Raw genomic sequence first — 12648 nt, 5'->3', positions numbered from 1 at the left:
GCTTCAGCTCTTGCCGTGGGAGCTGCGGTTTCAGTCCGTAAGGTCCCGAGCTTTGCCATTTCCTGGTAATGAGATCGCAGTAATGACCGATAATGGATGGGGGGAAGATGCACCTGAAGGCGGGTGAGGATGAGACGTGTCCAGTGCCCGCGGAGGAAGCGCTCTCTGCATTTCGCTTCAGTGGAAGAAGCGTTGCCATCGTGTTGGAAACTGGGCTGACACATCAATTAACGGAAACCCGCACATAGAGCCACTTTTCATAGATGCATTGCCAAAATCTCCACACATGGTTTAGGAGTGGGCTCTTGATTTCACTGCTGTCAGCCTTACTTAATTGGTCATCCTTACTTATTTTCTCTCTCTCAGAAAAATCGCTCATCAGATTCTCGGTTTGGATTGTGTAATACCTTGACAAAGTCTTAACTAAGTTTCTCAAAACAGCAAAGCGTTGTCAGACCTCAGCCCTGCACTTGAAGGGGACTGAGGGCCAGTGATTTTTAGAGAGAATTGTTTTACAAAACTGTTTGTGAATCAACCCCGGAAAAACTATAAATAGCAAGGCAGTAGAAATCACGTGCATGTATGCTGACCAGGTTATAGTTCATTAATAAAAAGTAAGGTACTTCCTACTCTGTGAAAGTATACACTTGGGAACCACAGATCTTTTTTGGAGGCTGCTTTCCTGCAGTCATTGCTTTTGACAGACAAATTATGGAAAGAGAATGAAGCTCGAAAAAATATTTGGCATTGAACAAATACGTTATTATACAGTCTTTTTTTACTACATCTTAATTTCCTTATACCTCTCCATATGCCTTTACAGTTGCTTATTCTCTCTGGAATTTTCTTTTTATTTTTTCATCAGTAAATTTAGTACTAGAATTCATTTCCCTGCATTTCCCTTATCAGTATGCACAGTGTTGGGGTATTTTTAAGTCCTTTATAAGCAAAATTTAAAATACTCTATTTCTTCTAGAGTATATTTACCAAAACAACAACCAGAAAAGTGTCGGGAAGTCTTTATGTGATAAAACTCCTTCTGCACTTATGCAGGAAAAACATACTTTCTAAAAAAGTGCTAATATTGTCTTCATATCTCTGAAAATGTTCGAGGCAGTGATAACTTTCTACAATTTGATATAATGAGATAACAAGTTCATAAGAATACAAAGACTAGGAAAGCTTAAAATAAGCCATCGGATGGTTTAACATGCTCTGCAATAAGCTTTTAAACGTACTTCATTCGTCATGTATTCATGTCAGGGGAAAGAGGGTGCTTGGTAGCACAGATTGGGGATTTAGTAATTAAAAATAGCACTTTTTCACGAGTTAAACTTGTACTGTGGATATTACGCTGCTGCTCATGGACATGTTTTTCTGGTAGCAAATAACTGAGTTTTGATATTAGCTGAAAATGCAGTACTTTGAGTCAATTTTTCAGAAACTTTCTGATTTCTTACTGAGTGGATAGTCTATTGAGCTTTGACAGTACAGAGTAGGTGTATGGTTTGAATCTTTGCAGATCTGTAGGCTGGTGAAATAGTAGATGCTGAGAAAGTCTAATTGCAGTGCTCTTTCATGTTAAAGGTGTGAGAGTCCTTGTAGATGCCAGAGAGAAACTTCATATCCCTTGGGGAGATCCTGCTAACCAGAGTAACGGAGATACGATGATGGCTTTTGATACTCGGTCAGTCACAGTGGTGCAAGGCATGGTGGAGACAGCAGTTTTTTTACAGTACCTTCCAGCCATAAGAGCTCTATGGGCGGATAGTGGTATCCAGCACGCGTACGACCGGCGCAGAGAATTCCAGCTGGTAAGATCTGTGTTTCAGTGTTTTTAACTGAGTGTGCATGATTCTTTTTCTTTTTCCTGTGTTGCTTTTCCATAAAACTGATCAAGCGGCCTCCTTATAGATCTTAGGCATTTTTGAATGGTAGACTGTTACACTGTGGTATTGCAAACAGATGCATTTAGCTCCTCCTCTCCCTTTTTAAAAAAACAAGAATAATAAAGAGCTTCTGACATAATTGTCCTCATTTCGTATGTGAGAAAGCTGAGGTATAGAGGTCTTTTATGTTTTTGTAACAAAGCTAGTACCTGTGTAGTGTTTTTACCATATGATTATTTCCACCCTTTGTTAACTAGTTCATCAACTTAAAAAAAACCAAAACAAAAAAAACGGTTTGCAATAAACAAAGACTTAATAGTAATGGGATTTTTAAGAAAAGATATGCAGGGGTTAATGACAAGAATTTAAAAACCACTCCCTTCTCTATTCCAATTTGAGCAATCTAGCAAACATTCCCTCTGTATACTTCCTGTTTAATTTTGAATGTCTGTGTTAATACTCATGTAATGAGATTTTTGTTATATTGAAGTTCTCAGCTGAAGGTGGAGTATACAATTTAATAGTGGGTTGAGGTGGAGTATACAATTCAACAGTGGGATTGGAAAGGAAAAAAAACCATCTTGATTCTTGAGCTGGAGCTTTAACTGTCCATATAAATGCTGCAAAAGGAAACGAGGAATTTAAGTTAAATTTTCTGTTTATTGGTTCATAGACTTGTGCACTAAATGCCAGTGGCATAGGGTTTTGTGGGGGTGGGGATTGAGAACCTTAAAATAGATTAAATCTATTCTTGTAGGTCTCTTAAACCTAAGTGGCTTTGTGTTTTTATGTCTTAAAAATAACCTTTGTGTTAGTGTGAATCTGAACAATAGCTGATGATGTCTCCTGTTGAGCTATTATGAATGGTTGTGTAATCATACTCTGACTTAAATAAGTTGTGTAAATACTCTATAAATATGTATTGCCCTGATCCCGGAATGTCTTATAGAGGTTGCAGAATGGGCAGGTGCCTGTCGCCTGCCCAGCCTAGTTCTGAGCTGGGTAAGTAAGTTTGTAATGAGACCTGTTGCTCCTTTGTATTTTGCCTTCAAAGTTATCATAAAAGGATAATTGCTCTGCTATAGGCAAGGTCCTCTTCTGGTGCAGATGTGACTTCTAGTGACGTAAGTGCTGTGCTGGAGTGATCTGTTTTAAAATCCGTTAAATAAAATTGTTTTGTCTTTGATTAAGCATGTTTAGTGCTTCAGGCTAAGTAGCAAAGGAAAAGGGAGCTATGACTATTCTGTCGTCTCTGAGAAGTAGGTTCTTTCCATAACTGAAGAATGTGCACAGTTTCGCTTTGAATAGGATTTGAAGAATGTGTTCTTCTGAATCCAACAGGAAAAAACAGCTGTTGCTTTCTTTTGGAAATCCCTAAATCTGTATAATGTCCTCTGCAAAAATATATATGGATCATGTTGTGTTTTAGGCAGAACTCAAGGATATTTTCTTAAGTGCTCTTAACAGTTGAGTAATGTCCTAATACTAACTTTTGAAAGTAAGGTAACTGCTTTATTTATACTTATATTGCTTTATTTCCTAAATCCTTTCCAAATTTCATCCTGAGATATTTATGCCAAGTTATAAACATTAAAAAAAAAAAAGCTGAATGATGTCATTGTATTGAGTGCAAGCAGGGTGATTGGTGCTGGCCAAGCGTGAAGTCTTCGTTTTACCCCTCTAAGCTTCCAGCTTAAGTTATGAGAGAGCTCCACGTGGGCGGCAGAATGGCGGAAACCTCCTGAAAGCAGTACTTGTTTTTGCTGTACCTGCTGACAGGCTTTGTAGAAGAGGTTCAGAGAGTTTAGATAATGTGTCGTAATGTGGAAGGAAGACACAAATGGTTAAGGAGGGAGTGACAGGCGTACCCGAGTCAGGAGATAGAACAGGGGGAAGTTGGAAGAGATGCAGACGGTTCTGCAAGTACTGACTCTTGAAGTAAGGATTCAAGGCTGAAAATTGTTAGCATTGTAGAGTGGGGAGTAAGAGGAGAATACTGTTCTACTTCCAGTTGAACTGCTTGTGGCAGAAAATGTAATGAAAGATGAGCTACCAGCAATCATTAGATGAGTAGGAGAGAGGGAAAAGTGGCATAAGAAAAAGTGTAAAATGCTGGGACTGAGTATGGTAGAAGAGTATTATTTGACTGTATATACTCTTAACTTCTTTTCAGACTGTTGAATGAGTTTAACTTTTTTCACTGGACCGAGTTTGACACTGCACTGAAAAACATGGTTCATATTAAGAGAGCACAGGCAGGAATGCTGGGAAAGTATTGTGTATCATGGGAATAGGACACTTTGGGGCAAAGGTAGAAATGAGCAAATGAAGAACAGAGCAGTGATGGATAAGGAGTGAAAAATGTTGACATTTACATAGAAATTCTGGAGATAGGGAAGCGAGAGTATGTAGTTCTAGAAACCATTTCTAGCTCGGACAGATAGGAAATACAGAGAAAGAGGGTTTAAGATTAAAGTTTCTGCATGCATCTGGTTAAAACTTAAGAGATCCATACATTTGTGAGACATCATTGAGCTGTTCCTGCTTTTTTCATTTTTCTCCATCATCTTTCGCTTACAATGCCAGGGATGATGCTAGGAGCCTAAAGAAACAATGTGGTCTTTTTATAGCAGCATGAGAGGGGAAAAAACAGAACTTCGTTGTATTTTAACGGAATTAGAAATCAGCATTTCCATGCCTAGTTCACTGGAGTGTCCTTCCTCATTTTGTTAACTTCAGTGGTCATGGGGATAGTCAATACGATTTATTTTCCTTGGTATAAAAATAGGGGCCTTCTGGCCACTAACAACAGTATTTGTGGCAATTCATTAGTTCATACTTGTGTAGTGCTTTAAAACTGGAAAGAGGTAATTACAGCTTAGTATAATATATGCTGCTTAAATACTTCTCAGGTGGTTAATATTATAATCCCTCAATTTTTTTTACAAACTGAAGCCACTCAGGTGATAGTTCCACTAACACAGTTAACTAAAGACTGGCTCTGTAGCTTAGTTCCTGTAACTTACACTTAGGATTCTGGTCATCCTCAAGCTTTCACTCCTTCATCTACTGAGCTTATTTCTCCTATGGCCTCTAGTCAGATGGCTAACATGGATTAGTTACAGAGTTAGTCTGTGTTAGCCTAATGCTTCCTGATATCTAATTAACATTTCAGATTTCTTATTGCAAGTTGATTTCTGGTAAAAATCTCCTGAGATGACTTTGATAAACACACCCATTATCTTAATTCTACAACATGCAAACCTATTTAACTAGGCATTTCCCAGCTTTTCTATTTATACTCGTGAGCTATTTAATTATGTGACTGTAAAGGTTTGCTGTTCTCACTGAGACTTTGAGGCACTGGCAGCTGAGGAGTGCCTAGTGCTGGTGCTGCGTATCCAGTAACACCGAGGAAAGCACTTCTCTGTACGAGTACCGTTGTACGCTGCCTCCCACTTGAGTGCGTTTGCTGTGAACTTGCATTTCTTGAATTTGCTGTGAGAGTTGTTAACAGAGAAGTGTTTTGAGGTAGTGTTCTGGAGTCCTCTAGTTCCCTGAGAATGAAAAAGTGGGGTGAAAGCAGAGTTGCTCAGATGCTTGATAAGCTTTGAATGTGTTAAAGGTTTGGTCTTAATAGAGGTAACTTTTGGGTGGGTTTGGATGTTTGCTACCAGCAATTGTTGATCTTCAGATAGATATTTTGCCCTGCTTGCAAATTACACTGAATGTTGTTTGGGGTTTTTTTGTGCCACAAACCTGCAATGCGCAGGGGCAGTGACTTTATTCTGTCTGCATTTGCATAGAACTGCAGACATAGAAGGTACAGTAAGGATGATAGGATATGCATATACCTCTGGATCCTGTTTACTTCTGTGACATGTCTTCAAGAGCTAGATCAGATTATAGAAGACAGGAAAAGGCGTGTTCAGCTTGAAGTTGTACTGCTAGTTTTGCTGCAGCTTCTCTGTAGCGTTTTTCTTTTGCAGACTAGTATTTTTGGAGAGTGTTCTTCAGTTTACTGGAAGATTGTATTTTATCTTCTTCTGTTTGGGCTCTTCTGGATTCTATCTCTGAATATTGGTGGGGTTGTCATACACACGAGAACATTAAATTAACTCTGTGGGAAATAACGAGTAGTCAAATGGCTGTTGCAAAATATTAGCAAAATTTACCATTCTTTCAGGTGCATAGGCAGCACATCCTTGAAATGTGCTTGATTATAGAGTAGAGATCCTGCAGAGGTCAGTGGTGTTGGAAGCTGGACTAGACTGCCAGATGTTGAGGTCTTCCTCTTTCTCAAATGTGGATGCCCATCTTATGAAAAAGTTGTGAGGTCAGTACTTCTGCGTCTCTGAAGTCACAAGCGTAGAACCTGGAAGAAGACAGAGTATCTTATCTAGGGTTCATTAAAAGCATCTACACCGTATTTGTGACACTGAATTTCAGAAGCCTTTCAACAGCTTGTGCCCTCTGTAATTTGTTGATATTCCTCTCAGTATTCATCCTCTGCAACCTCCTCACACCCCTAAGGTGGAAGGTAGAGATGGCTTTCCCCTGTCCTTTTCCCAGATCTCTTGGTTCTGGGATTGGGTGTTTGGTTGTTCTGCTGAGTTTCTGCTTGAAGTATGTAGGTGGTGATTCTATTGGGTTACGCTTGAGTGCATAAGCTGTCGGTAGAAAGTTTCTCAGACTGATAGAAGAATCTTCTTCATTATGAAGAAGGCTCATACGAGATCCAGTCACCCAGTGTTTCTGTAAACATGTGCATGGACTATTTGGGCGCTTAATCATATAATTCAGAGTTACTATATTTAAAAACAATATTGTAATTACACTGAATTTTGCTTGAATTTTTGTGAGGAAAAACAAAAAGCTGCTGCTTTGTATCTGTTGAAATATGAACTATTTTCCTTCTTTTTCCCCAATCAATAGGTCTGCCAAACATCATATAGCAGGATGGCATGTGTACAGTGAGCATGACTCCTTAAAGCCCTTGGAAAGGTTAGAGCTACTTGCCATCTTTTGGTCTTTATGTGAAAAGGATTTATCAAAGCTTGTTGCTATAACTATGGAAAGAAAAGAGCTTTAAAAATTTATACTTTAAAATTAGTCATTCAAATCCTCAGAAAAGACTTAGAGTTCTTGAGGATTTGCTGCTTTTCCTGCCCTGATGACAAGATAATGCTGGCTTTGAGTTTGTATTAATAAGGCTCCATATAGGGATTAACACTAGAGTCAAACAATAAGGAGGCTTGTCCTTGCTCTTGGATTGTGGCCAGAAACCCTTCAATGCGTATGCTAGTGCTTTGGTAATGGGGATTGACCATAATATTTTAATTGAGCTGAATGGTCCTCAGGTGGACTTTTATACTAATTTAACACAAAATACCATTTTTTCATCGTTTTCCAAATTTGGATTTCTGTTTCAGCTTCTGGGAGTTGGTGTGCCTTGAAAGGCTGTTTCTGGGACTGCCTTCTTTCCTTTCCACCATTCTTCCTTTCCTGCCTGCTGTTTTTCTTTTGTTAGCAGTAAAATATTGAAGTGTTTGGAGAAGAGTGGTCTTGTATTGCCAATTGATGTAGAGCAAGCTGATCTGATTTTTACTGAAGAAATCTTTGCCCTAATGTTTTCTGAATGTTACTATTTTTCTTTTTTATGTTTTTCTTTCTTGTTACTATTGTTTTTAAGCACAGATGTGGCTCTGGATTGAGAGATCTTTCAGTGGGAGCCGTCTTGATGTGGATGTGTTATCCCAGCACACACGTGCCAGACAGCAGCATGTCAAGCTGTCTTCCAACCAAGAACGCTAGCAACTTTTTTGAGGCCTGTGCATTACACTTAGCTTGTACCAGTGTATCTTTTCTGTGTGGTTTCAGTGCAACCTCTGAGGATGGAATTCTTAATTTAAACATGATCCAGATACCTGTTTATGAGGAACCACTGCTTTTAAAATGCAGACTTTCCCAATACCGTGTGGGAGCAGAGCAATGTGTTCTTATATGTACTCTCTCTTGAACAAGCTATGTTGTGTTAATAATCGCATGCCTTAATTTCCTAAACATTTTGTTGCAGACAACTAAAAGGTGATCTACTTTCTGCAAAATTTGTATTTCTGTAACTGAGCCTTGATTAAATAAAAGTAAAATATATGTGGCTTCCTGAATATGCTGTGCATGCCAACAACCTCTAAAGGCTTCAGCGGAAGAGACTTTCTTAGCCTTTCACAAGTCTTGAATGTGTGAACCTATTCTCAGCAGATTCTTTTAAATTGGACAAATGTATTAGCTGAGCATTTGCTGCTTCTGCTGTTTAGAGCATGAGGAGACCTTGGTACAAACATTCATTCAGAGCCCATTTCCTTGCTGTCTACCAACCTGCGAGATACTACATGTTAGTACCTGTAGAACTGTCTCATTACATTACTTCACAGAATTTAAATGTAGAATGGCTACACTGTACTCTGTCCATTTAGAAATGACTTACTAAATATAAACCCAATCTACACTACAAAGTTCGAGTATTCATAGCTGTCAGCAAATCTCCATGCTGGCAAAACATGTGGTATGAATGCAGCTGTGATCTTCCATCTATATAGGTGAAATTAATTTTGCACCTGAGGCAAAGACTATGGAGTGATCTTTTTCATATGTAAATATGGGATCCTTTAGGATTAAGGTGTCATGCCAGGGGCAGTGTTGATTTGTGCTCCTGTTCCCTAATTTGAGCTTACTGTAACAAGACTTCAGCCTTAGAGGCTAGTTAAGTCTGCTCTCACTGAGCACGTATTACACTCAGGTTGTATTTGGATGACTGTTTTGGCTGTCTTTATGGACCTAAACTTCAGTTACTGATAAATGCTATTTATATGTTCTGAGTTCATGCTGTACCTCTTATGCAGAACTAGCAAAGTGGTAGGAAACTTTAGCTTGTGGTAGCTGAGGAAGTTGCTTAAGAAAATGTTAGAAAACGTAAGTCCAGATGACCTGACTGCGTAAGAAAAGCAATAGAGTAACTGTACTAGTGTTTTACATAGAAAGCAAGGTAATCTCCATACCAGCATTGTGTCTACTGGCTCTCTTTTTTTTTTTTTTTTTGGACGTATCTAAATTCATCACAGATCAGTTGAAAAGTTCAGAAGGTGCAGAGCCTGCCCTTTTGCAGAACAGCGAGCTGTATCACTGATGGTGCTGGTGTGGTCCAGCCGATACCAAGTGATATTGCTCTGGAATATGAAGTCTTTTTTTACATCTTAAAGGTGAATAAATGGGTCATAGAACACAATATTAGTTAACTCAGCAGCCTCAAATGATAAATGTATTTAATACAAATAAAAATCTCTGAATAATCATGGAGACTACCCCTTATATTCTGTAACCGAAGTAGTGTGACAGGTTGAATTTAAATGGTGAATGTTTAAGACTATGTCAGCAGCTAAAGAAGGTCCTAAATTATTTCCAATATCTTCTCTACTTGCATGTCTGTGTTAACAATAAATATCAGGTAATGCAGGTGAAAAAGTTGAAGAATTTTAACTACAGAAAACACTCTGAATTCTGTATCATCACAATAACTGACAGCTCCAACTATTTCAGAGAAGAAAATTTTTGGACTTAAAGAGGCAGAGAGCTGCCTTTTACAGCCCTTAATTCACTGTACCATGCTTCACACTTCTCCCTCATGGTCGTTCATGCCTTAAATTTTTCCCAGTACTTCATAGTCTCCTCAGTTAAAATAAGTGGAATATCATGCTTCTCTTCAGTGACTTAACCAAGGAATTGAAAAGATCCCAGATTCTTTTTATGGATGAGAGGTGCAGGAATACATAATCACACATGAGTTTCTGTGTCTTTCCTTTGTTTGATGATGCCAGAGAAATAATTTTAAACAAACCGACGGGAGCCTCTGCAGACTGCCTGGAAGCGCTTCTCACTGGGCACATGACGGTATTTGATCACCCACTGGTGACCAAATAAAGAGGATGCAGAATTTCCAGGCGAGAAAACACAATGCACTGGAACCATTTGTAATTTAAAATAGCTACACAAAATAGTGTGTGTAAAAAAAAAAAAAAAAAAAAAAAAAAAAAAAAAAAAAAAAAAAAAAAAAAAAAAAAAAAAAAAAAAAAAAAAAAAAAAAAAAAAAAAAAAAAAAAAAAAAAAAAAAAAAAAAAAAAAAAAAAAAAAAAAAAAAAAAAAAAAAAAAAAAAAAAAAAAAAAAAAAAAAAAAAAAAAAAAAAAAAAAAAAAAAAAAAAAAAAAAAAAAAAAAAAAAAAAAAAAAAAAAAAAAAAAAAAAAAAAAAAAAAAAAAAAAAAAAAAAAAAAAAAAAAAAAAAAAAAAAAAAAAAAAAAAAAAAAAAAAAAAAAAAAAAAAAAAAAAAAAAAAAAAAAAAAAAAAAAAAAAAAAAAAAAAAAAAAAAAAAAAAAAAAAAAAAAAAAAAAAAAAAAAAAAAAAAAAAAAAAAAAAAAAAAAAAAAAAAAAAAAAAAAAAAAAAAAAAAAAAAAAAAAAAAAAAAAAAAAAAAAAAAAAAAAAAAAAAAAAAAAAAAAAAAAAAAAAAAAAAAAAAAAAAAAAAAAAAAAAAAAAAAAAAAAAAAAAAAAAAAAAAAAAAAAAAAACCACCACACACAAAAACAAAAAACCCCACCACCAAACAAAACACACGAAAAACCCTACAAAAACAAAAAAAACCACCCTCAATGCAGGGTGATCTGCTGAAATTTTACATGTGGATGGTATTGGGACCTTTAAACTGTTTTCACTAGCAAACAGATAGTTGCTGTAGCAATTAATTTCTAGTTTTTCGATTTCTAGTTAACTTCTAGTATCAAATTCTACAAGTGATGTGAAATGTTTGCAGCCTTTTGGATGTTGCTGCTGTTCAGGGAGTCTTGTGTACTGTTATTTTAAGTGCTTTAGACACAGCTTTTACTGTTTTTTAAAAACACTATTATTCATCTAGTGACACATGTAGATCTTTCACAAGACCTAGTAAATTATCACTGAATCTTGTCAGATAGCTTGTAACAAGAGCTGATATATTAGTATGTCACTTGTTTGCAAACAGAAATATCAGAACTTAATTGAAATGGATTCTGCTAATTGAGTCAGAGGAAGGAACTAAAAAGCGTTGGTCATCTGGACTTCTCATGAGGCTGAAATAGGAACCAAATGTATTTTAAAACTGAATCCTAGGGATACTTAAGTGCATGCATTGATATCTAGTTTAGGGTTCTGCTTTTGAAACAGTGTGATTTAGTTTACAGAGTATGCAGTAATGGGCTTTTCAAGCATCTTAAAGTTTAATATGGCCAGTTTTAGTGCTGATATGTTTCCATATGCCAAATATTTGTCATGTTTTTGGGAGCCTTTGCTGGTCTTGTACAACTTGGAAGCAAGTAAAGCTCTAAGTGATGGATAGCAGATTTGCAGACTCACTACTGCTTCAGTGTTAGATTAAATGCAGTTTGAGTTGCAAACACATGAAGTCATGGAGCCAGTGGGTCAGTGCACTGAAAGAAGAGCAAATGTTTACAGTCTGGTTCCAGTCTGTTTTGTGTGCAAAACATCTGAAGTTTATATAGATGCTTCCCAGAGTGTAAATAGTAATTGGGAGGTGGCTGTTTCGTCATGGTCAGTGCATGTTTTCATATGACTTCTAGGTCTGCGTGTGTGCCGTGACTTGGAATATTTGTTTCCTCAATGAAATTTGAAAATCTTCGGCAAAGTATCGGTGTCTTTCCAAAAGTAAACTTTCTGGAAGAGGAGTTTGGATTGTAAATACACACTGAGGGAGAGAGTAAAAAGGTCTTTGAAGAAACTAAGTTCACCTGATCTTGTGGACAGCACATCCTAATTTGCTTTCATGGATTAATTTCTGTTCAGGTTCTGGCAAATGGAAGCACCTTTGTTAGATGCTCTGGTTCTGCACATGTTGTGACTTATATGCCATTTATTTCATTTCTTAAACCTGGCCCTGATCTCTAGAAGAGGCTGCAGTAGACTTGGGTTTGCTTCATATTTGGAAGCATTGGTGATCCTAAGGAAAATGACATGCAGGATAAATGCCATGTATTCCTATGGTATTTTAATCATGGGAAAGAGTCTCAGCAGACTTTTGGGTCTAGTTCTTGAGTTGTACAAACGGAGTATCACTTCATACAACTCAAAGCTATGCAGTTTCTTAAAATTCCCATCTGTTTGTAGAATATGGCACATCCTGGTTTCCAAGTAGTCTTTCAGAACTAGTTGGAAATATGATAACAGCGTGCCTTGCATGGGGCATACTGTAGTTTTATAGGCTTTAATGGAATGCTGTTTCATGCCTAAAAGCTGTAGTGAGTTTTCATGTTCTTAAGCAAGTTTTGTTACCAATCTGGCAATTACATCCCTTCTTCAGGAGAGCAGAGAGGTACCTAGCTAAGAAAAATGAAATTGGATTTTTTCCCTCTTAGGAAGTAATTCAAAACTGGAACAGTTTGCTCTGTGGTATACTAGCATGCAGATTAAGTTCTGTTTAGTATTAATCATATCTTCATTTGGTTAACTGGGATAGCATGTTATATCTGAAACAGTGGAAATGCTCTGCTGATTGGAGAAAATACGAGTCTGAATTGTGTAAGTGAATGAGGCACTTTGAAGGGTAGTGCAAAACTGAATTCAGTGCAAGAAGGAGAAACAGCTGATACAGGAGCTTTATTTGGAGTATTTCGTTCTAGAGTGACTTGGTGTGTGGCTTGGCTTACCTCCCCTCTTTCACT

At 36.9% G+C, this 12648-nt stretch overlaps 1 protein-coding gene across 1 annotated transcript in view; it reads left to right on the top strand.

The window, feature by feature from the left end:
• Positions 1-92: 92 nt before the first annotated feature.
• GNA13 (guanine nucleotide binding protein (G protein), alpha 13) overlaps positions 93-12648 on the top strand; it is a 26093-nt gene continuing 13537 nt past the window's right edge. Inside the window, exons 1-2 of the mRNA XM_010285758.1 lie at positions 93-123; positions 1570-1814. Of these exons, the coding sequence (XP_010284060.1) occupies positions 93-123; positions 1570-1814 (276 nt within the window). The remainder of the gene's footprint in view (positions 124-1569; positions 1815-12648) is intronic.

This window comes from Phaethon lepturus, unplaced genomic scaffold (genome assembly GCF_000687285.1).
Source record: "Phaethon lepturus isolate BGI_N335 unplaced genomic scaffold, ASM68728v1 scaffold36164, whole genome shotgun sequence".
NCBI classification, from domain to species: domain Eukaryota; kingdom Metazoa; phylum Chordata; class Aves; order Phaethontiformes; family Phaethontidae; genus Phaethon; species Phaethon lepturus.
The sequence above is the reverse complement of the archived record's forward strand: the minus strand, read 5'-3'. Positions and strand labels throughout refer to the sequence as shown.